Source organism: Scyliorhinus torazame, chromosome 17, assembly GCF_047496885.1.
Source record: "Scyliorhinus torazame isolate Kashiwa2021f chromosome 17, sScyTor2.1, whole genome shotgun sequence".
NCBI lineage: Eukaryota > Metazoa > Chordata > Chondrichthyes > Carcharhiniformes > Scyliorhinidae > Scyliorhinus > Scyliorhinus torazame.
In genome coordinates, this window is record NC_092723.1 from 75,255,716 (window position 1) to 75,281,307 (window position 25,592).

The 25,592-nt window shown below is 49.6% G+C and overlaps 1 protein-coding gene across 1 annotated transcript in view; it reads right to left on the minus strand.

Annotated features, from left to right (window-relative positions):
* Positions 1 to 9,474: 9,474 nt before the first annotated feature.
* The window catches only part of slc5a8l (solute carrier family 5 member 8, like), a 195,213-nt gene continuing 179,095 nt past the window's right edge, over positions 9,475 to 25,592 (minus strand). The window contains exons 14-16 of the mRNA XM_072480642.1: positions 19,561 to 19,664; positions 18,225 to 18,316; positions 9,475 to 10,018 (exon numbers count right to left, since the gene is read on the minus strand). Coding sequence (XP_072336743.1) covers positions 9,893 to 10,018; positions 18,225 to 18,316; positions 19,561 to 19,664 — 322 coding nt within the window. The 3' untranslated portion in view covers positions 9,475 to 9,892. The remainder of the gene's footprint in view (positions 10,019 to 18,224; positions 18,317 to 19,560; positions 19,665 to 25,592) is intronic.

Sequence of the window (25,592 nt, forward strand, 5' to 3'; positions counted from 1 at the left end):
TCAGTCTGTCCCGTGCCCGCTGGGCCAGCCGGTAACGGTGGACAGCCACCCGCCTGTGTCTACCCCGTCTGCCCTGACCATTACCCCCATCCCCCTCATCTGGGGAGGACTGCGCCTCTTCTTGCTGCTCCTCCACTCCGCCCTCCTCTGCCTGCGGCACATCGCCCCTCTGCTGGGCTATGTTGTGCAGGACGCAGCATACCACAATGACGCGGCCGACCCTATCTGACCGATACTGGAGGGCGCCCCCAGAGAGGTCCAGGCACCTGAAACGCATCTTCAGCACGCCAAAGCACCTCTCTATCACTCCCCTTGTCGCTACATGGGCATCATTGTAGCGGTTCTCCGCCTCATTGCGTGGCCTCCGTATAGGCGTCATCAGCCACGATCGCAATGGGTAGCCCCTGTCGCCCAGCAACCAGCCCCTCAAGGGGATGGCGTCCCTCGTACATGCCAGGGATGGATGACCGCGACAACACGTATGAGTCGTGTCCACTGCCTGGGTAACGGGCGCAGACATGCAGGATCATCATGCGGTGGTCGCAGACCACCTGTATGTTCATAGACTAGGTCCCCTTCCTATTGGTGAACACGGCCTTGTTATCTGCAGGTGGCCGCACGGCGACGTGCATCCCATCGATCGCGCCCTGGACCATGGGGAACCCGGCCACGGCAGAGAAGCCCACGGCCCGGGCATCTTGGCTGGCCCGGTCCACGGGGAAGCGGATGTAGCGGTGCGCCATGGCATATAGGGCATCTGTCACTGCCCGGATGCACCGGTGCACGGATGTCTGCGATATGCATTTTGTTTCCGACATTTCCGCAAAGAGTGCAAAGAGAGCCAGGTGTTTACAGGAAGTGTAGCTGACTGGGAGCAGAGTCGGAGGGCGGAGATCTAGTTAGTCCACACAGCAGCTATATTCTTTAAGGTAAGAGGGGATGGAGGCTAGGCCAGTTACATGCTCCTCCTGTAGGATGTGGGTGGTGAGGGATACCACCGGTGTCCCCGCTGACTATACCTGCGGGAAGTGCACCCAACTTCAGCTCCTCAAAGACCGTGTTAGGGAACTGGAGCTGAAGCTGGATGAACTTCGGATCATCCGGGAGGCAGAGGGGGTGATTGAGAAGAGTTACAGGGAGGTAACCACACCCAAGGTACAGGACAAGAATAGCTGGGTTACAGTCAGGGGGAAAAAAACAAACAGGCAGACAGTGCAGGGATCCCTCGTGGCCGTTCCCCTTCAAAACAAGTATACCGTTTTGGATGCTGTTGGGGGGGATGACCTACCGGGGGAAGGCCCTAGCGGCCAGGTCTCTGGCACTGAGTCTGGCTCTGGGGCTCAGAAGGGAAGGGGGGAGAATAGAAAAGCAATAGTTGTAGGAGATTCAATGGTTAGGGGAATAGATAGGAGATTCTGTGGTCGCGAGCGAGACTCCCGGAAGGTATGTTGCCTCCCGGGTGCCAGGGCCAGGGATGTCTCGGATCATGTCTTCAGGATCCTTAAGGGGGAGGGGGAGCAGCCAGAAGTCGTGGTGCACATTGGTACCAACGACATAGGTAGGAAAAGGGGTGTGGAGGTAATAAACAAGTTTAGGGAGTTAGGCTGGAAGTTGAAAGTCAGGACAGACAGAGTTGTCATCTCTGGTTTGTTGCCGGTGCCACGTGATAGCGAGGCTAGGAATAGGGAGAGAGTGCAGTTGAACACGTGGCTGCAGGAATGGTGTAGGAGGGAGGGCTTCAGGTATTTGGATAATTGGAGCGCATTCTGGGGAAGGTGGGACCTGTACAAGCAGGACGGGTTGCATCTGAACCAGAGGGGCACCAATATCCTGGGAGGGAGGTTTGCTAGTACTCTTCGGGAGGGTTTAAACTAATTTGGCAGGGGAATGGGAACCGGATTTGTAGTCCAGCAACTAAGGTAGCTGATATTCAGGACGCCAAAGCATGTAATGAGGCAGTGGGGAAGGGAACACTGACAAAGGAGAGTATTTGCAGGCACGGAGATGGGTTGAAGCGTGTATACTTCAACGCAAGAAGCATCAGGAATAAGGTGGGTGAACTTAAGGCATGGATCGGTACTTGGGACTACGATGTGGTGGCCATCACGGAAACTTGGATAGAAGAGGGGCAGAAATGGTTGTTGGAGGTCCCTGGTTATAGATGTTTCAATAAGATTAGGGAGGGTGGTAAAAGAGGTGGGGGGGTGGCATTATTAATTAGAGATAGTATAACAGCTGCAGAAAGGCAGTTCGAGGAGTATCACCCTATTGAGGTAGTATGGGTTGAAGTCAGAAATAGGAAAGGAGCAGTCACCTTGTTAGGAGTTTTCTATAGGCCCCCCAATAGTAGCAGAGATGTGGAGGAACAGATTGGGAAACAGATTTTGGAAAGGTGCAGAAGTCATAGGGTGGTAGTCATGGGCGACTTTAACTTCCCAAATATTGAGTGGAAACTCTTTAGATCAAACAGTTTGGATGGGGTGGTGTTTGTGCAGTGTGTCCAGGAAGCTTTTCTAACACAGTATGTAGATTGTCCAACCAGAGGAGGGGCAATATTGGATTTAGTACTGGGTAATGAACCAGGGCAAGTGATAGATTTGTTAGTGGGGGAGCATTTTGGAGATAGTGACCACAATTCTGTGACTTTCACTTTAGTAATGGAGAGGGATAGGTACGTGCAACAGGGCAAGGTTTACAATTGGGGGAAGGGTAAATACGATGTTGTCAGACAAGAATTGAAGTGCATAAGTTGGGAACATAGGCTGGCAGGGAAGGACACAAGTGAAATGTGGAACTTGTTCAAGGAACAGGTGCTACGTGTCCTTGATATGTATGTCCCTGTCAGGCAGGGAAGAGATGGTCGAGTGAGGGAACCATGGTTGACAAGAGAGGTTGAATGTCTTGTTAAGAGGAAAAAGGTGACTTATGTAAGGCTGAGGAAACAAGGTTCAGACAGGGCATTGGAGGGATACAAGATAGCCAGGAGGGAACTGAAGAAAGGGATTAGGAGAGCTAAGAGAGGGCATGAACAATCTTTGGCGGGTAGGATCAAAGAAAACCCCAAGGCCTTTTACACATATGTGAGAAATATGAGAATGACTAGAGCGAGGGTAGGTCCGATCAAGGACAGTAGCGGGAGATTGTGTATTGAGTCTGAAGAGATAGGAGAGGTCTTGAACGAGTACTTTTCTTCTGTATTTACAAATGAGAGGGGCGATATTGTTGGAGAGGACAGTGTGAAACAGATTGGTAAGCTCGAGGAAATACTTGTTAGGAAGGAAGATGTGTTGGGCATTTTGAAAAACTTGAGGATAGACAAGTCCCCCGGGCCTGACGGGTTATATCCAAGGATTCTATGGGAAGCAAGAGATGAAATTGCAGAGCCGTTGGCAATTATCTTTTCGTCCTCACTGTCAACAGGGGTGGTACCAGGGGATTGGAGAGTGGCGAATGTCGTGCCCCTGTTCAAAAAAGGAACTAGGGATAACCCTGGGAATTACAGGCCAGTTAGTCTTACTTCGGTGGTAGGCAAAGTAATGGAAAGGGTACTGAAGGATAGGATTTCTGAGCATCTGGAAAGACACTGCTTGATTAGGGATAGTCAGCACGGATTTGTGAGGGGTAGGTCTTGCCTTACAAATCTTATTGAATTCTTTGAGGAGGTGACCAAGCATGTGGATGAAGGTAAAGCAGTGGATGTAGTGTACATGGATTTTAGTAAGGCATTTGATAAAGTTCCCCATGGTAGGCTTATGAAGAAAGTAAGGAGGCATGGGATAGTGGGAAATTTGGCCAGTTGGATAACGAACTGGCTAACCGATAGAAGTCAGAGAGTGGTGGTGGATGGCAAATATTCAGCCTGGATCCCAGTTACCAGTGGCGTACCGCAGGGATCAGTTCTGGGTCCTCTGCTGTTTGTGATTTTCATTAATGACTTGGATGAGGGAGTTGAAGGGTGGGTCAGTAAATTTGCAGACGATACGAAGATTGGTGGAGTTGTGGATAGTAAGGAGGGCTGTTGTCGGCTGCAAAGAGACATAGATAGGATGCAGAGCTGGGCTGAGAAGTGGCAGATGGAGTTTAACCCTGAAAAGTGTGAGGTTGTCCATTTTGGAAGGACAAATATGAATGCGGAATACAGGGTTAACGGTAGAGTTCTTGGCATTGTGGAGGAGCAGAGAGACCTTGGGGTCTATGTTCATACATCTTTGAAAGTTGCCACTCAAGTGGATAGAGCTGTGAAGAAGGCCTATGGTGTGCTCGCGTTCATTAACAGAGGGATTGAATTTAAGAGCCGTGAGGTGATGATGCAGCTGTACAAAACTTTGGTAAGGCCACATTTGGAGTACTGTGTACAGTTCTGGTCGCCTCATTTTAGGAAGGATGTGGAAGCTCTGGAAAAGGTGCAAAGAAGATTTACCAGGATGTTGCCTGGAATGGAGAGTAGGTCTTACGAGGAAAGGTTGAGGGTGCTAGGCCTTTTCTCATTAGAGCGGAGAAGGATGAGGGGCGACTTGATAGAGGTTTATAAGATGATCAGGGGAATAGATAGAGTAGACAGTCAGAGACTTTTTCCCCAGGTGGAACACACCATTACAAGGGGACATAAATTTAAGGTGAAAGGTGGAAGATATAGGAGGGATATCAGAGGTAGGTTCTTTACCCAGAGAGTAGTGGGGGCATGGAATGCACTGCCTGTGGAAGTAGTTGAGTCAGAAACATTAGTGACCTTCAAGCAGCTGTTGGATAGGTACATGGATTACGGGAAAATTATATAGTGTAGATGTATTTGTTCTTAAGGGCAGCACGGTAGCATTGTGGATAGCACAATTGCTTCACAGATCCATGGTCCCAGGTTCGATTTCGGCTTGGGTCATTGTCTGTGTGGAGTCTGCACGTCCTCCCCGTGTCTGCGTGGGTTTCCTCCGGGTGCTCCGGTTTCCTCCCACAGTCCAAAGATGTGCGGGTTAGGTGAATTGGCCAATGATAAATTGCCCTTAATGTCCAAATTGCCCTTGGTGTTGGGTGGAGGTGTTGAGTTTGGGTAACGTGCTCTTTCCAAGAGCTGGTGCAGACTCAGGGGGCCGAATGGCCTCCTTCTGCACTGTAGATTCAATGATAATCTATGATTAATCTAGGACAAAGGTTCGGCACAACATCGTGGGCCGAAGGGCCTGTTCTGTGCTGTATTTTCTATGTTCTATGTTCTATGCCGGACAGATCCCCACTCGGTGCCTGGAATGACCCCGTTGCATAAAAGTTCAAGGCCACCTTAACCTTGACGGACACGGGGAGAGGGTGTCCCCCGCCAGCGCCACGCGGTGACAGGTGTGCCAGCAGGTGGCAGATGTGTGCCACGGTTTCCCGCCTCATCCGGAGTCTCCTCCTGCATTCCCTGTCCGTGAGGTCCTGGTATGACTGCCGAGGCCGGTACACACGGGGCGCCCTCGGGTGCCTCCGTTGCCGTGGGGCCGCGACGTCCTCCTTCCCCTCCTCGTCCTGTCGGTCAGGTGTCCCTCCAGCCTGGGCGGCTGCCGCCTGTCCCTCTGCGGCAGCCTGCGCCGCCTCTCTGGCACGCTCCTCCTCCTCCTCCTCCTCATCCAGGGCAACATAGACATTAGCGGCTGCCGCCACGGCGGCCAACATTGCTGGATGATCGGTAAACATGACGGCCTGGTGGGGGGGAGGGGAACGACGACATGTCATCATTGCCCATATCCCCTCCTCCTCCCAGCCAGGTAGCATGGACTGCATGGGTCCAACTGTTGGAGGCTGGCACCTGGCCAAGTGGACCAACTCACTTGCCCTCGCATCCCCCTCCCCGGCACGGACCCCCCCCCCCCCAACCTCCACCCCGGCACGGAACCCCCCCAACCTCCACCCCGGCACGGACCACCCCCCAACCTCCACCCCGGCACGGACCCCCCATCCCCCTCCCCGGCACGGACCCCCCCCCAACCTCCACCCCGGCATGGACCCCCCATCCCCCTCCCCGGCACGGACCCCCTCGCGGCACTCCCCCGGAGCCCAGCCCACTCTAAACACCACCCCCCCCCCCCCCGCCGCACACACACACACACACACACAACCCGAGACACACCTCTCCTCACGCATTCAGACTGCGGCCACTCCATCGCCTGCCCAGAGCCAGCCCCCCAGGCCGTCACTCACCTCCACGCTGGTCGGCGTGAACCTGGAGCACAGGGTCACGCCGATGAAAAGGAGGTATAATTTACGTCGACGTGAACGGCCATCACGTCGACGGGACTTCGGCCCATCCGGAAGGGAGAATATCGGCAGGCCGAAAATCAGCTGCCTTGCGCAGACCCGTGACATTCTCCGACGGCAGCGGCGACATTAACGCCCCGCCGACTTTTCTCCCTTCGGAGACTTCAGCAACCGGCGGGGGCGGGATTCACGGCGGCCAACGGCCATTCTCCGACCCTCTGGGGGGGTCGGAGAATGACGCCGAGGGTACTAAATGTAACATGTCCAAATTTGCAGATGATACCAAGTTGGGTGGAAGTTTGAACTGTGAGGATACAGAAATCCTTCAGTGTGATTTGGACAAGCTGAATTAGTGGGCAAAAGCATGGCAGATGCAGCATATTTTAGATAAATGCAAAAACGAGAAGGTAGACAATTATCTGATTGGCCATAAGTTCGGAGAGGGGAATGTGCAACGAAACTGGGTGTCCTCGGTCACCAGTCATTGAAGAAGCATACAGGTGCAGCAGGTTGTAAAGAGGCCTTCATAGCGAGAGGATTTGAGTACAGGAGCAGGGATGTCTTGCTGCAATTATACAGGGCCTTGGTGAGGCCACACCTGGAATATTGTGTGCAGTTTTGGTCTCCTTACCTGAGGAAGATGTTCTTGCAATTGAGGGAGTGCAGCGAAGGTTTACCAGGCAGATTTCTGGGATGGCAGCACGGACGTATGAGGAGAGATTGAGTCGGTTAGGATTGTATTCACTGGAGTTCAAAAGAATGAGGGGGAATCTCACAGAAACCTATAAAATTCTAACAGGATGAGACAGGGTAGATGCAATAAGGATGTGCCTAATGGTGGGGTGTCCAGAACCATGGATTACAGTCTGAGGATACGGGGGAGATTGCTTAAGACAGAGCTGAGGAGAAAATTCACACCAGGGAGTGGTCAGCCTGTGGCATTAGCTACCACAGAAAGCAGTTGAGCCAAAACATTATGGGCAGGATTCTCCGTTTCTGCAGTTAAGTGTTTCACGACCGGCAAATCAGCGCAAACCCCTCATCGATTCCGTGAAACGTGGCTGAATGTGGTGGCGCTGGAAGCAGTCCACAGCCAGCACGTTGACAGAGACCGCACATGTCCCGTGTCATTGGGGGGGCGGAACATCGCGGGTGGGCCAGTCAATGAGGCGCCAACAGCCTTGCGACTGTGTGCGGTGCGCATCATGATGACGCCGGTTTGGAGGGGACAGAAAATCGTAAACCGGCACCGGCCCCGATTCCGATGTCGGAATCGATTCTCCGTCCGATCACCGATCACGATTTAGGCATCCAGCTCTGCATATTTTCAAGAAGCAGCTAGGTGTAGCACTTGTGGCAAAGGGGATCAAAGAATAGGGGGGGAAGGCCGAATTAGGCTATTGAGTTGGACGATCAGCCATGATCATATTGGCGGGCAGGCTCGAAGGACCGAATGGCCTCCTCCTGCTCACATTTTCAATGTTTCTAAAATCAGCTCTGCTGGCAAACATTTACTTTAAGTTTTTCAATAGTAGACTCTTTTTCAAAGAATGCAAATCATTTCATTGAGAATCCTTTTGAATGTTGATGACTAAGAGAAGGATAGGACCAAGGAGCAGACGAATAGGAGAGAATATCAACATATATTGATGAATGGTAAGGGAAGGTTCACAACGGATAATAAGGGGGTTTTCTCCACTTTATATTCACTCAGATTGCCCTGAGTCTCCAGGAATGAAAGGTGAATTTCCAGAACATTGATACGAATAAAGCGAGGTGAAAAATAGTATGGGCATTTTAGAGAATTGCTTTTATTTTTCATTTGCTTTGTTTATTAGTTGCAAAATAATGGAGGTGGAGGTTGAGCGAAGGCTTTGTGACTAACAGTCAAGAATCATCTAACCGGGTTTACAAAGAATTTGTGTATTTTCCATTGGGCATGTGAAGTGGCACCATGATGATGGGCAGCTCAGTATTGTTGCAAGGCTGTTGGAAGACCCAGCTGCCATGTGAATGAATCAGTTTGGAGGAGGGAGGAGGGATATTTGGAAGGGGATTACTGGAATGTGACCATCGCTAGCAAGACCGTATTTATTGCCCTTCCCTAATTGCCCTTGAGGAGGTGGTGATGAGTGAAAATGGAGTAACGTTGGAAAACAGTTTTTGAAGCAATGCCGTCGTCCTTTGTTTCTCTTCACACTTACATAATTTGTTTCATCATGTTCTGTTGTTAGTATGGATTTCATCCTGTATTACATGTATTGAATGTGAAATGCTGAGGTCCCTTTGGTAATTCGATACATATACATTTGGTCTGGTCTTGGCAATAATTAAAGGTAAACAAAATGAAAATTGATGTTTCTATCCATTTGAGGTCTAATAATTCCGCCTATTTAAAGTGGCCTAGAAACATTTGCATTTCACTTCAGATCATAAAAAGTGCTCTGATTCCTTGTCACAAAAATGTCTTTTTGTTTTTGGCCACTCTCCTCATGTTGATAAGGGAATGTCTATGGATGTTCAAGGCACTCAATAAGATTATAGACAAGAGAGTGTCAGAAAATATAAAGTGCATGGAATTGGTGGCAACCTATAGAATTGGTTGCGGAATTTGTTAGGAGATAAGATTGGGCATGTTCTCCAACTGGCAGAATGTGAATAATGGTATTCCTCAGGGGCCTCAGCTTTTTATTGTTGAAGGAATAGAGAGCCGCATTGCTAAGTTTGCCGGTGATACTAAATTGGGTGGCACAGAAAGTAGATGGAAACAGAAATTTGCAAAGGGTCAATATTAGCGAATGGTCAAAACTGTAGAAGGTGGATTTTAGTTTTTTTGGGTTTGTGGAATGTGGGTCTGGCAGCACGGTAGCACAGTGGTTAGCATTGTTGCTTCACAGCTCCAGGGTCCCAGGTTCAATTCCTGGCTTGGGTCACTGTCTGTGGGGAGTCTGCACATTCTCTCTGCGTGTGTTTCCTTTGGGTGCTCCGGTTTCCTCTCACAAGTCATGAAAGACGTGCTGTTTGGTAATTTGGACATTCTGAATTCTCTTTCTGTGTACCCGAACAGGCGCCAGAATGTGCCAACTAGGGGCTTTTCACAGTAACTTCATTGCAGTGTTAATGTAAGCCTACCCGTGACAAGAAAGATTATTATTACATGTAGACCAGACTAGGTAAGGACGACAGATTTCCTTCCCTAAAGGACATCTGTTAGGTTTTTACAACAATCAACAATGGTTGTCATCATTAATTTTAATTTTTATTTTTTGTTGAACTCAAATTTCTTCATCTGCAACGGTGGAATTCAAACCCCAGCCCATTACCTTGGGTCTCTAGATTACTAGTCCAGGAACAATACCACTACACCACACCCCTCCTAGTGTGAGGCTATGTATTTGAACACAAGAAAGGTGCTGATTGGTGAGTGGAGCTGCTTCTGCTGTTGAGAATGGGTGTGAAAGTGCAGCGAATAATTTCATTTACACTGCAGTTTAGGGAGGGATGGGTCAAGCTATATGGTATTTCCAATCCAGTGACCCTTCTAACCGTACACAAAGCAATTTTACATAGACATATTACCCAGTGCACCAAGTAGGGGAAATTAAATCTCCAATGCCTGATGACTGGTTCACAACACGTTTATCAGGGAAGGTCCATGTGCTCGCTATAAGTGTGTCGTGGATTGAATGTGATTCTGTTTATCAGAATAGTTGAGTTCCTGGCCACTGAAGGTGGGGTTGTCCTTTCCTGTGTCAGCTATTCCATCCATTGTCTCCTTAGTGTTCTCAATCTGTGTGCACAGAGAGGAAAATGGTTAAAGGAGCAATGTCAGAGGCTCACAGAGAGTCAGTACAATACAAACAGTTTCAACACACTGTCTTTGAGAAACACGATCCCATCTATTCAGGTATTTGGGAAGCTGCCCTACCAATATATATCTTTAGGAACATCCTCAGGTTCTTTTCCAAATATGTCAACAACTATGCCAGTGTAAATCCCAGTCACTTGGTGTGTCTGGCGTTTCCACTGATCTTCCAGCAAATTCCAGGTGACTACTTGGGAGAACCGCCAAGGAAATTAATTCCATCCTATATTTCAGTCTGTCGAACAGTCTGCAGTACCACTAAGTGTCTTGAGGTGGTGGAGAAGCACCAGAAAACAGTCACTAGTGTTCTCAGCAGCATCTCCGTTGGGTGTATGGTATTACTGCAGGCCCATTAATTCCGGAGCAGCTTGCCTTCACTGCACTCAAGTGGACAGACTTGCCACGTACTGTGAGATCAACTCATTTCAACTAAATGCATAGTGACAAGAGCACAAAGATGCCAAGTCTGCTGCTGTCTATTGAGTGTCACAGAACAAGCAGAGTGGATAATGGGGATCCTGTAGATGTATCTGGACTTCTGGAAGGCGTTTGATAAGGTGCCGCACAGAAGATAAATTCACAAGGTTAGATCACATGAGGTTAGATGAAATTTATTAGCTTGGATAGAAGACTGGCTGACGGACAGAAGGCTGGGAGTTAGGATAAATGGGTCTTTTTCTGGATAGCAAGATGTAACTAGTGGGGTGCCACAGAGTTTGGTCCTTGGGCCCCAGCTATTTACAATCTATATAAACGACTTGGATACAAGGATAGAAGGTTCTATCGCCAAATTTGCAGATGACACAAAAATAGGTGGGACAGTAAGTTTCAGTGAGGAAATAAGAACCTTGCAAATGGATATAGATAGGTTAGGAGAGTGGGCTAAAATGTGGCAGATGGAGTTTAACGTGGATAAGTGTGAAGTCACGCATTTTGGTCGGAAAAATGAAAGGCAACTTATTATCTAAATGGGGAGAGACTTCAGAGTGCTCCGATGCAGAGGGATCTGAGGGTCCTCGTTCATGAGTCACAGAAACTAGCATGCAGGTACAGCAGGTAATAAAGAAGCAAATGGAATGTTGGCATTTATAGCTAAAGGAAGAGTGTATAAAGGTAAGGAAGTATTGTTGTAACTATACAAAGCATTGGTAAGATCACACCTGGAGTACTGAGCACAGTTTTGGTCCCCTTATTTGAGAAAATATGCAGTGGAATTGGAGGCAGTTCAGAGGAGGTTCACTAGGCTGATTCCAGAGATGAGGGGCTGGATTCTCTGTTTTTGGGACTCCATCCCCACTCCATCGTAAAAACTGTGGCCTTTCACGCCAGAAAAACTGGCGTGAAAAGGCCCCATATTCATAGCCCTGCAGGGACCCGGCGTGAAACTAGCAGATTTAGCTGCAGATACAGGACCCCCGCACTCCCTGGTCACGCCCCCGCATGCGAACAGCGGCAGCCTCCAGCAGCCGCTCCGTGCTCCATGGCGGATTCAGACCGCGGAGCCTGACCTCACAAATAGTGCCCTCGAACTGCCGCGCGCTCATCTTGGACCACCCGCCCGAAAATTGCCCGGTCCCGTATGAGGCTCCCATTGCCCTCCGATCAGCCCGCCACCGACCATGGCGGCCGCGGAGTGATCCATGACTGAGTCCGCGGCCACCATTTGAGTACCCCGAACGGCTGGGACCATGTTAGATCCACGCCGTCGGGACTTCGGCGGTCGGGGGCGGAGAATGGCGTGGCGGGCCTCCAGCAATGGCCACAGTTAGGGGATGCGCGGCGCGGCGTACTCTCCGGTTACGCCGATTTTTGGGGCCCGGGGAAGTGGCGCCGGTCCCAATTCCGTGCGTGGAAATGGATGCTCCGCCCCGGTGCCGGACACGATTTCGGCATCGGGGTGCAGAGAATCGAGCGCACCCGAGGAGTTTGTCTTATGAAGAGAGATTGGGCAGTTTAGGCCTACACTCTCTAGACTTTAGAAGAATGAGGGGACATCAAATTGAGGTATACAAGATGATAAAGGTTATGGATAAATTAGATGTGGAGCAGATGTTTCCTCTTGTGGAGCATTCTACAACGAGAGGTCATAGTCTTCGGATAAGAGGTAGAAAATTTAAAACAGAGATGATGAGAAGCTATGGGCTGGATTCTCCGATTTTGAGGCTATGTCCTCATGCCGTGGTGGCGGCCTGCAGCGGCCGCACCGTGCAACAATACACCGGCCACTCGCGGACCCGGCCTGCACAATAGTGCCCCCCTTTGGCCAGCTCACATGCCAGGACCACACCCCCACAGTGCCTCCAGCTCCTGGCAAAGTCCCCCCTGCCCACTGATAGCCCTCCCCCGATTGTGGCAGTGCTGGACTGAGTCCGCAGCCGCCACGTCAAGTTCCCGGAAAAAAGTAGCATGAGAGACTCACACCTTCGGGAACTCGGCCAGTCGGGGGCGTCGCATGGGGGGGTGGGCCTCAGGCAATATTCTGAGGCCGTCGATATGTCGGAGGGGGCGGAGCATCGCGAATGCAGCACCGCCCCCGATTTGGACATAAACAGGGATTCTCCGGCCGATTGCCGAACGCGATTTCGGCTTCGGCGACCGGAGAACCCAGACCGATGTCTCCCAAAGGGTTGTGAATCTGTGGAATTCACTACCCCTGAGTGTGATGGATATTGGGATAGTGAGTAAATTTAAGGAGAAGTTAGACAAACATTTAATTGGTAATGGGTTGAAGGGTTATGATGAACAGGAAGGATGGTGGAGTTAAGGCCAGAATGATGAGATCAGCCATGATCGAATGGTGGGAACTCAGGTTGGGGAAGGGCCAGGCAGTGAAGCTTTCCCTCAATATCTTAGGGTCCCTCTGTGGTGCCTGTTCCAAACAGTACGTGTGCAGACTCCCAATGTCCTTTGTGCTCACTGACCAGATTGGGGAGCTGCAGGCAACTTATGAGCCATACAGGTCTTGGGTTTCTGTGCCAGACTTGGTACTGTGTATTTGCAATGCCCACCATCATATTGGCCCCACAAGTCCAAATTTGCACCAATTATGGGAAAACAAAATTACAGTGGCTATCAAATCTGCAATCATCCTTCATTTGTCTTGCCCAGTTACTACATCCTTTTGGATTGTGGGAGACCAGACAGTTCATTCCACCCAGGAGACATCTCAACATCTCAGAACAAGATAGGTTCAGGTGAGGAAGTCCCTTGACTCATCTACATGTGTCAAACCAAACAGCATCTAACACAGACAGACTAGAATTCTCCATCATCAACTTCAGCTTTTTCAAATTCTGTGTTTTATGTCAACAATCCTACCAAAAATTCATTTCACATGTAGTGCAATCTCCATGGGAAAAAGGATACCACCTCCTACATTTATCTTTTACTATTTTGAGTTGAGTTCCCCTTGTCCTGCTGTCACGATTTGATTTGGAGCAGTGCTTTGGCTATACAATACTAACTGCCTATTATTTGATACATTTCATGTTAGGAATCACTCTCAGTCATTTCTAGCGTAAAAAGGCTGAAATTCTCCAGTCTTGTAGTTGTTCTCTAAATTGCCTCAAGTCTCACTCCGAGATATCAGTGCGAGGATTTTCTGTTCCAGAAAATAATAATAATAATCTGCCTCGTGATAAATGGATTTTGGACTACTGTCAGCTATGCTCACTATCTACCTGGCCTCTGCTGCTGTCGCAGATGCACAGAGGCTAGAGGGCCAGGGCCAGCCCATGGAGGACTCTGCACAAGAGGAGCCTGCCCCAGAAGAGCTGGGGCCAGCCGGTAAGGTTCAAGTATTTGGAGTATTGTGTGCAGTTCTGGTCACCTCACTATAGGAAGGATGTGGAAGCATTGGAAAGGGTGCAAAGCAGATTTACCAGGATGCTGCCTGGTTTGGAGGATAGGTCTTATGAGGAAAGATTGAGGGAGCTAGGGCTTTTCTCTTTGGAGCGGAGGAGGATGAGAGGCGACTTAATAGAGGTTCATAAGATGATGAGGGGGATAGATAGAGTGGACGTTCAGAGACTATTTCCTCGGTTGGATGTAGCTGTTACAAGGGGGCATAACTATAAGGTTCAGGGTGGGAGATATAGGAGGGATGTCCGAGGTAGGTTCTTTACTCAGAGAGTGGTTAGGGTGTCGAATGGACTGCCCGCTGTGATAGTGGAGTCGGACACTTTAGGAACTTTCAAGCGGTTATTGGATAGGCACATGGAGCACACCACAATGACAGGGAGTGGGATAGCTTGATCTTGGTTTCGGACAAAGCTCGGCACAACATCGAGGGCCGAAGGGCCTGTTCTGTGCTGTACTGTTCTATTCTATTATTGCCACAAGTAGGCTTACATTAACACTACAATGAAGTTACTTGAAAATCCCCCAGTTGCCACATTCCGACGTCTGTCTGGGTACACAGAGGGAGAATTCAGAACGTGCAATTCATCTAACAGCACGTCTTTCGGGACTTGTGGGAGAAAACCAGAGCACCCGGAGAAAACCCACGCCGACAAGGGGAGAACGTGCTGACTCCACACAGACAGTGACCCAAGCCAGGAATCGAACCCCGGTCCCTGGCACTGTGAAGCCCGAGTGCTAACCGCTGTGCTGAAGTGTTGACTTAATCGTTGGTGTTCTCCGACAGCAAAATTAGCGCTGTTCCCAGACCAATTAATCGCCCGTTAAAGGGCTAGCACTTGTGCCACATGGAACACAACCGATTCCAATGAAAATTGGTGTCTGATTCGCTGGAGTCGGGATTGACACGAGAGGCTAACAAGCTGCAGGTGCACATAAGCACTCCATTCCCCACACATACCATCCCAGCCAACAAGATGGCAGCAAGGAGAGCGGCACCGTTGTTCACCAACGCGTAACTCGAAACTCCAGGGACAGGACAGTCACCGAGGCAGAGGTCGGCACTGTGTGGGCAAGTGAGACCCTGCTGAGTTGTGGTTCCCCATGGCATGTGTGTCTTGCAGGATCACCTGGCGATCAGGCCCTTCTGGTGTCCCCGACCTCAACCACAACCCTAACCGCAAATCCAGGAGGAGAGCAACGAGGAGGAGGATATGGTCAGCGACGGGAGCCCAAGACCTGCAGAGACCCCAGAGACCCAGTCTGGGGCGACACTGACTTCCTGTCACAGCTGTCTCCAACACCCTCCACCATCCCAGAGTCACCCACCTCGGTTGGGCAATTTAATGAAGAGGCTCCTGGGTGCGCACCACATATGTGCAGCAGTACATCAAGTGGAGGTAGGAACCTCCAAGGAGGTGGACGGTCGGAGGTGGCCCGACCGCAGGGTCTAGCTGTCATCTGGATGGGTTTTGGGCTTCTGGAAAGGGCGGTCCCATCGATTGTGGAGATGCAGTTACAGAGCTGGTGATTATATGAGAGGTTGTCGGCGAGCATCCAGTGCCTGCAGATGCAGTTAGAGGAGCCGAACCATGCGTGCCACCCAGGCCAATACCGCATGGGTGTCGTCCGTGGTGGAGGCTTGGGGGGTGGGAGGGTTTTGGGGGGCGAAGGTTTCGGCGATGCGTCAGGATGTGCAAGGCCTAGAGCACTCTGTGCGGGCGATGGCCGAGGCACAGAACAGGACTGCCCTATCACAGGCAGTCTTGTACCAGTGCCACCTAGACATTACAACATCGCTCCAGAGCATGGCCCAGTCACAGCGGGTCATGGCTGAGGGCGTCAGCGGCATTGCCGCTGTGGCACAGACCCAGAAGGTGGTGACACAGTGGCACTGTGATGTGGCGCAGTCCCAGAGGGAGGTGGTCCACTCCCTGTGCTCCATGGCCGCGAGCATAGTGACCCTGGTCAGGGCTGGCATGGGCCTCCTAAGACTGGCAGAGCCAGGTGGCGGGGGAGCCTCAGGGTTTAGCTCTGTTTGCACCCACGTCCAATGGAGTAGCCCGGGGGCCGTTGGGCACCCGGAAGGAGGAGGAAGCGATGGGGACTGTGACAATGATTCTCGCAAGGTAGGTGCCGGAACAACACAGGCTGTGGCAATGGCTGTCCATGCCTGGACACTCTGGTCCCACGGGGGGTCAACCCGACCTCATGGTCAATCCCCTGGTCACCCGCACTGCCCCCCGGGCCTGGCAGACATCCCAACCGCCCGCCCCCCCACCAGCCTGTCCCACCAGTGTCAGGACCGGCAGCCCACAGTCGCGCCTCTGCATATCCTATCTCCTCTCTCTCCATCATCAGCCACAGGCGCCTGTTTCCTGATTTATAAAACCACAAGTGAACCACACCATCGGGAATTCTTCCCAGCAGAGGTGTCGCATCACGGACACCCCGGAGAATAATGGGTAAGGCCCACTAATGACATGCAAACGGCGTCTACTGTACGTGTGGAGTAGAACGCATTGATGCTGTCGAGGCACCAGGACTGGCATTCTGGCCACGGTTTTGGCATCACGACCGATTCTCCGCTCAATCGCGTTTTGCTGGCTGATGGAGAATCCCACCCCAGGGGTGTCATTCTCCGACCCCCCAGTGGGTCGGAGAATGGCCGTTGGCCGCCGTGAATCCCGCCCCCGCCGGTTGCCGAAGTCTCCGGCACCGGAGATTGGGCGGGGGCGGGAATCGGTCGGCGCCGCTTGGCGGCCCCCCCCGCTCAATTCTCCGGCCCGAATGGGCCGAAGTCCCGCTGAGAAATTGCCTGTCCCGCCGGCGTAAATTAAAGTAGGTATTTACCGGCGGGACAAGGCGGCGTGGGCGGGCTCCGGGGTCCTGGGGGGGGCGCGGGGGGATCTGGCCCCGGGGGGTGCCCCCACGGTGGCCTGGCCCGCGATCGGGGCCCACCGATCCGCGGGCTGGCCTGTGCCGTGGGGGCACTCTTTCCCTTCCGCCTCCGCAACGGCCTCCACCATGGCGGAGGCGGAAGAGACTCTCCCCACTGCGCATGCGCGGGAAACTGTCAGCGGCCGCGCCAGCTGGCGGGGCAACAAATGCCGTTTCCGCCAGCTGGCGGGGCGGAAATCCCTCCGGTGCCGGCCTAGCCCCTCAATGTTGGGGCTCGGCCCCCAAAGATGCGGAGCATTCCGCACCTTTGGGGCGGCGCGATGCCCGTCTGATTGGCGCTGTTTTGGGCGCCAGTCGGCGGACATCGCGCCGTTGGGGGAGAATTTCGCCCAGATCTCTGGCCTGGTTGTGATTGTAGGTGGATGACTGGCAGAGAGTTGATGTTCCAGTGGAGTTCACCAAATTTTTACTTCTGCTGATGGACCACTTTGAAAACTAGCATAGGTCCCTGGGGAAAACTTTGATCCAATCTCGGATCTTGTTCACCGGTGCCCAATGGGAAAACCTGTGTCCACTGTTCTGTAGCTCAGTCCCAAGACATAGAATAATCTTTATTAGTGTCACAAATAGGCTTACATTAACACTGCAATGAGATTACTGTGAAAATCCCTACCCCCCCACACCCCGGCACCTGTTCAGGTACATGGTTGGAGAATTCAGAATGTCCAATTCACCTGACAGCACGTCCTCGGGACTTGTGGGAGGAAACCGGAGCACCCGGAGGAAACCCACGCAGACACGGGGAGGATGTGCAGAATTCCCACAGACAGTGACCCAAGCCGGGAATCGAACCTGGGAACCTGCCGCTATGAAGCAACCGTTCTACCCACTGTACTACAGAGCAATTTTCTGGCTTCCTGTTCAGCTAAGAAAGAACAATCTGAAACTTGCACAATTTGGACAATTTGCTGAGGAAGTTAACTTCAGAAAATGAAGACTTCCTTTTTAAACACAGGGCTGACTAGATTCAGTCAGAATGTGGCTTGAAAAGCGGCTTTAACCCACTAGCATTGACAGCATGGTGTATCTTGTTATTGCCTATAAGGGATACTGCAAAATAATTATTAATCATCAACTGTATGAAAAACAAGGGACAAAGTAACCCTTCCCGGACCTAAACTCCCACACCATCGCTCCTCCCCATCCAGCTCACACTATCATATGATTGGTGTAAGAGTCAACTCCAGATTATAAGAGGCACAATGTCCATTTATGTGAGAGCAGTGACACTGAACATGAGAGAATATTTAAGGTCATATGTAACAGGCCTGAAAGTAAAAAGCACATATCAATCCCTCTTGTCCTTGTTTACCTCTGAGTTAACACTCGCTTCGGCAATGCTGCAGCAGCACCGACCCCTCAGTGTGATCAGGAGTTTCGGGTCTACCTTGTTCTTCCTCCCTCCTGTGAGAATCAATAACAGGGTTCACATCAATCCCATGATAGGAATATCATCTCCAAAAACAGAGAAGTCTGTTCTGGCTTCACGACTGATTTTACGCAGAGCAAACAGCTGATCACAGCCACATCAGCAACAGCAGCAGCCAAACCATCTGTCTGGTTGGTGAAGCTGGCTAAGTGATTCTCCCACCATCCAACAGAGCAGCTTGAGTAATCTCCTATCACAGGCCACTTGCTGTCTTTCAAAGAAATATTACAATAACATTTCACAAACTTTGAATTTTTGAGGTGTGAGGGCAGCCACAGAAATTGTGCCTTGGTGATTTTGCAGCCTATGCAAATAGTACAATAAGTAACACTGATTCTTAATGGAATTAGTGCATCATTAAAATAATTTTGAAAGGAGATTATCTTTAGGTAAGTAGTGTATAGCAAAATTAACATGTGCAGATTAAAATATAACTGACACCACAGAAGAATATTGCAGATGTTGGAAATCAGAAATAAAAACAGAAAATGCTGGAAATGCTCAGCTGGTCTGGCCTCATACCTGTGGAGAGAGAATCAGAGTTAACAATTCAGGTCTAAAGGTCACAGATCTGAGATAAACCTGTGAGTAACTCCCTCACACTGCTGTTAAGTGGGCAGCACGGTAGCATTGTGGATAGCACAATTGCTTCACAGCTCCAGGGTCCCAGGTTCGATTCCGGCTTGGGTCACTGTCTGTGCGGAGTCTGCACATCCTCCCCGTGTGTGCGTGGGTTTTCCCCAGGTGCTCCGGTTTCCTCCCACAGTCCAAAGACGTGCAGGTTAGGTGGATTGGCCATGATAAATTGCCCTGAGTGTCCAAAATTGCCCTGGGTTATGGGGATAGGGTGGAGGTGTTAACCTTGGGTAGGGTGCTCTTTCCAAGAGCCGGTGCAGACTCGATGGGCCGAATGGCCTCCTTCTGCACTGTAAAATCTATGACGACCAAGCAAATTGGACTCATACATTGGGTCAATGAATGGTTCAACTCAAAACATAGAACCCCAATTTCATTCCCATAGGGGTCTGGTGCTCCAAACTCAATTCTATTCAGGATGGGTAGACACTCACATTTGGACAGGACAGTCTAAAACAATTCCTCTTGGCTCCATTTAATTGATTATTTCTGTACTGAAATGAAGATTAATGTTTCTATATGCCTCTTTAAAATAAAATGTTACCATCTGACCATTCATAAATATTATAGAGGAAGCACCAACCTGTCAGCAAGCTGACTATGAGCCCAAGAATCAAGACAGTCAAGGTTCCTATTGGGCTCAGGTAAAGATACGAGATTGAATACAAAGTGTCTGCAATTGCTGGCCTGAAATGGAAGAAGAGAACATATTTTAAATTTAGCATTGAAATATGGTAAAGACCATAGGATGTTGCACTGTGAAATTGACTGTATTAGTCATGAAGAGATAAGCAAATTAAGGAGAGTAATTAGTCTCCTCATATCTTGAAGCTGGATTCAAATCCGGGTCAGACTGATGGGATGGAAGCCTAGCTTCCTGCTGCCTGTCAGTGTCCTACTTTTGGGCAATTTTACATCTAAAGGCTGCCCATGACTAAATTGGTAGCCTAAATAGAAATAACAATATTGGGAAATGGAAATATTCATGTTTGAGTGAAAGGTTATGTTGTGAAAGTGGAGAATTGGGATTAGAAACTACTGGTTTAGACAGAGTAACTCATCTCCTGGCGTGTTCACCATCTTCAAGGCACAAGTCAAGAGTGTGATGGAATACTCTCCACATGCCTGGATGAGGGCAGCGCCAAGAACACACAAAAAGCTCACTCCATCCAGGACAAAGCAGTCCGCTTGATTGTCACCCTAACCATTACCTTCAACATTCATTCCCTCTGCCACCAATTGGAACCATCAAGTTTTCAAAGAGCTATCCAGCTGTCAAAGAACTGTAATTGAGCGGTCCATCTGCCAAACCTGGTGAAAACTATCCAGGATGTCTCAACACTGGCAAGGAGCTGTCCAAGGATACTAGATTTGTTGGCACTGAGGGGTTAGGGCAAAGGGTGGTGTTTGGGGGCATGGGTTGACATGAGTTGAAATTAAATTGGCATGGGAGTATGGGGTTATGGGGCACACACAGGGCCACCAGGTTGGCATTGAGGGTATAGGAGCTATGGGGGTTGAGTTGGGTTGGGGTACGTGTTGGCATGTGTGGTATGGGGAGCCATGGCGGTTTTGTGAAGGGCATGGGTTGGCATAACTGGAAATAGATTGGGCATAGGTAGTATGTTGGGTAATGAAGAGGTATGAGGGGTGAGGTATGGAGGAATATTGTTTTTAATTTAATTAATTTAAGCCCAATGTTGGGACACAGAGGCATGCCTTGTGCATCCGAGAACTTGCATATTTGTCCCGGGGTCATCCACACTGTCCCTGTTTCAACCTGACCCCCCCCCCCCCCCCCCGCCACTGCAGATGCAACCTGCGGGCAGACATTTTTAAAGTTCCAATTCACAGAGCTGGGACTCTGTGAACCCAATCCAGGGACGGAAATCTGGGCCAAGATGTTTTGTGAGATGGTGAAAATGAACACTTGGATGACCTAGAAGAAGTCCTCCGCTGTTTCTCAGAAGTAGATGTCCGCCTGAAAAGGGGCAAGTCCATCTTCCAGGCAAGAAAAGTTGTATACCTGGGATACCGGTTGACAAAGACGGGTTGCACTTGGTAGAAGAGAAAATCCGAGTCATCAAGGAGGCCCCAAGACCAGAGAATGTGACGGAGCGAAGGTCATTCCTGGGGCTCGTTAACTATTATGAAAAATGTATTCCACATCTGGCAACTATACTGCCGCCTCTACATGCGCTCTAAAAGAAGAACCAAAAATGGGCATAGAAGGCACCACAAGAAGAGGCATTTGCCGAAGTAAAGCACCAGCTATTATCCTCCAGGCTACTGACGCACTATGGCCCATCAAAATTGCTGATACGCACATGTGACACCTCCCCATATGGAATTGGGGGGGTGTTGTCCCATCAGTGGGACAATGGGACAGAGCGGCTTATATCCTACACATCAAGAACCTTGGCTGACACAGAATGCAGTTATGCACAACTTGAAAAGGAAGGACTGGAGGTGATCTTTGCAGTTAAAACGTTTCAACAATGTGTCTATGGACGTCATTTCAGAGTAATCACAGACCACAAGCCTTTTTCAAAGAAGACAAAGTGATACCACCGATAGATTTGGCCAGGATCCAGCGATGGGCATTGCTGTTGGCAGCATATGAATATACTTTTGAGTATGCCCAGGCACACAGATTGCGCATATGGATGCCCTTAGCCAACTCCCACTCCCCACCCCATCCCCACTCCAACCCAGTCCCCGCCAGTAGCAGACAAAGTTGTGTTGGCACTTAATTTTATGAACTCAAAAGGACCTACATTGGCAAAATTGCGCCATATTGCCCTACACGGGGGACTATAGGGGAAACTTCCAGAAGAACTTCAAGCATTCGCAACCGAGCAACAGGAGCTCATTGTAGAGGACAGCATTCTCCAGTGGGGAGCCCCCATGGTCGTCCCAAGGCAAGGTCCAAAAAACATTTTGTAGGACTTGCACAGTGGACATGCAGGGGTTTCCAAAATGGAGATGCTCGCTGGGAGCTACACATGGCGGCCAGGGCTCAATGGCGATATTGAGAAGTTGGTGCGGCAGTGAGCATTAAAAGCTCCTGCTATCAGCCTCGCTTCACCCATGGAGGTGGCCGGGGCAACCATTGATACGCTTACACGGCGACTTCGCCGGGGCTTTCCTGGGGTCAATGTTTCTGTTGTTGATCGATGCTCACTCAAAGTGGATGGATGTATGTCTACCGGATGCCTTCCATCACTTTGCGAGCCACCATAGAGAGACTACGCCAATCATTCAGCAATCTCAGTAGCCCAGAGGTGCTTTTCACCCTCTTCACAAGTGAAGAACTTCTGTGATTTATGCAGATGAATGGGGCAAAACCCATATCACCTTTCTTCAAATGGTCTGGCTGAGCCGGCAGTGCAAACCTTGAAGAGGGGCATGAAAAAACAAACCTCGGGGTCAGTTGAAACCAAACTGACATGTTTTTTATTTAATTATCAGACCGCACCACATGATATGTCTGGTGTAGCACCGGCAGATGTGGTGGCATTGGAAGCAGTTCAGAGGAGGTTCACCAGATTGATTCTGGGGATGAAAGGGTTGACGTATGAGGACGGTTTAAATAGTTTGGGCTTGTACTCGCTGGAGTTTAGAAGGATGAGAGGGGGTCTGATCGAGGTATATAAAATGCAAAAAGGGATTGATAAAGTAAACGTAGAACAAATGCTCCCCCTTGAGGGCAATCTAGAAGTCAAAGATATAGGTTGAAAGGCATTAGATTTAGAACTGAGATGAGGAGGATATACTTCTCGCAGAGGGTGGCGAATTTGTGAAACTCGCTGCCCCGTAGAGCGGTGGAATCTGAGTCATTAAATAGTTTCAAGAAGGAGATAGACATATTTCTGATTTTTAAAATGGGTTAAATGGATATGGGGAACAGGCAGGGAGGTGGATTTGAGACCAAGAAGAGATCAACCATAATCTGATTGAAGGCTCGAAGGGCAGAATTGCCTACTTCTGCTCCTAAATCCTATGTTTCTATGGCAGAGCTACTGATGGGCTGACGGCTCCGAACCCATTTAAGATTGACATTTCCCAACTATTGGCGAGAAGGTGGAAAAGAACCAAGACCTCCAGAAGAGGTATGACCATAGGAAGCAGGACAGACAGTCCAAGCCAGGGGACGCAGTATACGTCCAAAATCTTGGGAATGCCACCCTATGGATACCGGAGACCATAGTGGAGAAGACAGGACCAGTCTCCTTATCAGTCAAAATCAAGGAACGGACTGTAGGCAAGTCTGTGGCTCCGCCATTCAATCATGGCTGATATTTTTCTCATCCCCATTCTCCTGCCTTCTCCCCATAATCCCTGATCCCCTTATTAATCAAGAACCTATCTACCTCTGCCTTAAAGACACTCAGTGAATTGGCCTCCACAGCCTTCTGAGGCAAAGAGTTCCACAGATTCACCACCCTCTTGCATCTCTGTTTTAAAGGATCGTCCCTTTAATCTGAGATGGTGTCCTCTGGTTCTAGTCTTTCCTACAAGTGGAAACACCCTCTCGACGTCCACTCTATCCAGGCCTCGCAGTATCTTGTACGTTTCAATAAGTTCCCCTCTCATCCTTCTAAACTCCAACGAGTACAGACCCAGAGTCCTCAAATGTTCCTCATACGGCAAGCTCTTCATTCCAGGAATCATTCTTGTGAACGACCTCTGGACCCTTTCCAAGGCTAGCACATCCTTCCTTAGATATGGGGCCAAAACTGCTCACAATACTCCAAATGGGGTCTGACCAGAGCCTTATACTGCCTCAGAAGTACATCCCTGGTTTTGTATTCAAGCCCTCTTGACATGAATGCTAACATTTCATTTGCCTTCTTAACTGCTGACTGAACCTGCATATTAGCCTTAAGAGAATCGGGAACAAGGACTCCCAAGCCCCTTTGTGCTTCTGCTTTCCGAAGCATTTCCCCATTTAGAAAATAGTCAATGCCTAGATTCCTCCTTCCAAAGTGCATAACCTCACACTTTTCCACATTGTATTTCATTTGCCACTTCATTGCCCACTCTCCTAGCTTGTCCAAGTCCTTCTGCAACCCCTGCTTCCTCAATACTACCTGTCCCTCTACAGATCTTTGGATCATCTGTAAACTTAGCAACAGTGCCTTCAGTACCTTCTTCCAGATCATTAATGTATATTGTAAAAAGTTGTGGTCTATTGTAAAAAGCACAGACCCCTGAGGCACACCACTCCTCAAAAAACTCTAACAGATTTGTCAGATACGATCTCCCTTTGACAAAGCCGTGCTGACTCAGTCCTATTTTACCATGCACTTCCAAGTGCTTCACGATCTCCTCTTTAATAACAGACTCTAAAATCTTACCAATGACCGAAGTCAGGCTAACCAGCCTATAATCTCCCGTCTTCTGCCACCCTCCCTGGTGTTACATTAGCCACCTTCCAGTCCTCTGGGACTCTTCCTGCCTCCAGTGATTCCTGAAAGATCATCACTAATGCCTCCACAATTTCCTCAGCTATCTCTTTTAGGACCCTGGGGTGTAGTCCATCAGGTCCAGGTGACTTATCCACCTTCAGACCTTTCAGTTTCCCCAGAACCTTCTCCTTAGTAATTGTCACTGCACTCACCTCTGCCTCCTGGTTCTCCTGGAGTTCTGGCATCCCACTGGTGTCTTCCACCGTGAAGACTGATGCAAAGTAACTATTCAGTTTGTCTGCCATTTCTTTGTTTCCTATTATTACTTCTCCAGCCACATTTTGTAGTGCTCCAATGTCTATTTTTGCCTCTCTCTTACCTTTTATATATTGAAAAAAATCTCTTCCTGTCTTCCTTTATATTACTAGCTAGCTTGCACTCGTACTTCATCTTCTCCCCCCCTTATTGCTTTTTTAGTTGTCCTCCGCTCACTTTTAAAGGTTTTCCAATCCTCTGGTTTCCCACTAATTCTTGCCACTTTGTATGCTTTTTCCTTAGCCTTTATGCTGTCCTTGGCATCCCTCATCAGCCATGGATGACTTGTCCTCCCCTTAGCATGTTTCCTCCTCCTTGGGATGAATTTCTGTTGTGCCCCCCTAATAACCGCCCAAAACTCCTGCCATTGCTGTTCCACTGTCTTCCCTGCTAGGCATCGTCTCCAATCAACTCTGGCCAGCTCCTCCCTCATGTCTTTGTAGTTACCCTTATTTAATTGTAATACCGTTACGTCTGATTGCAGCTTCTCCCTCTCAAACTGCAGGGTAAATTCTATCATATTGTGGTCACTGCTCCCTCAGGGTTCCTTCACCTTAAGTTCCCTAATCAAGTCTGCCTCATTACACATCACCAAATCCAGAATTGCCTGTTCCCTAGTAGGCTCTGTCACGAGCTGCTCCTATATCGCTCCTTGCTATCGATTTAACTTCATTCTTTACTAACAATGCAACCCCACCCCCTTTGCCCATCTGCCTGTTCTTTCGATAGGACATGTATCCTTGGATATTTAGATCCCAGCCCTGATCCCATTGCAGCCACGTCTCTGTGATGCCCACAACATCGTACCGGCCAATTTCAATGTGCGCAATGAGCTCATTTACCTTGTTCCGTATACTGCGCGCATTTAGGTACAACACCCTCAATCCTG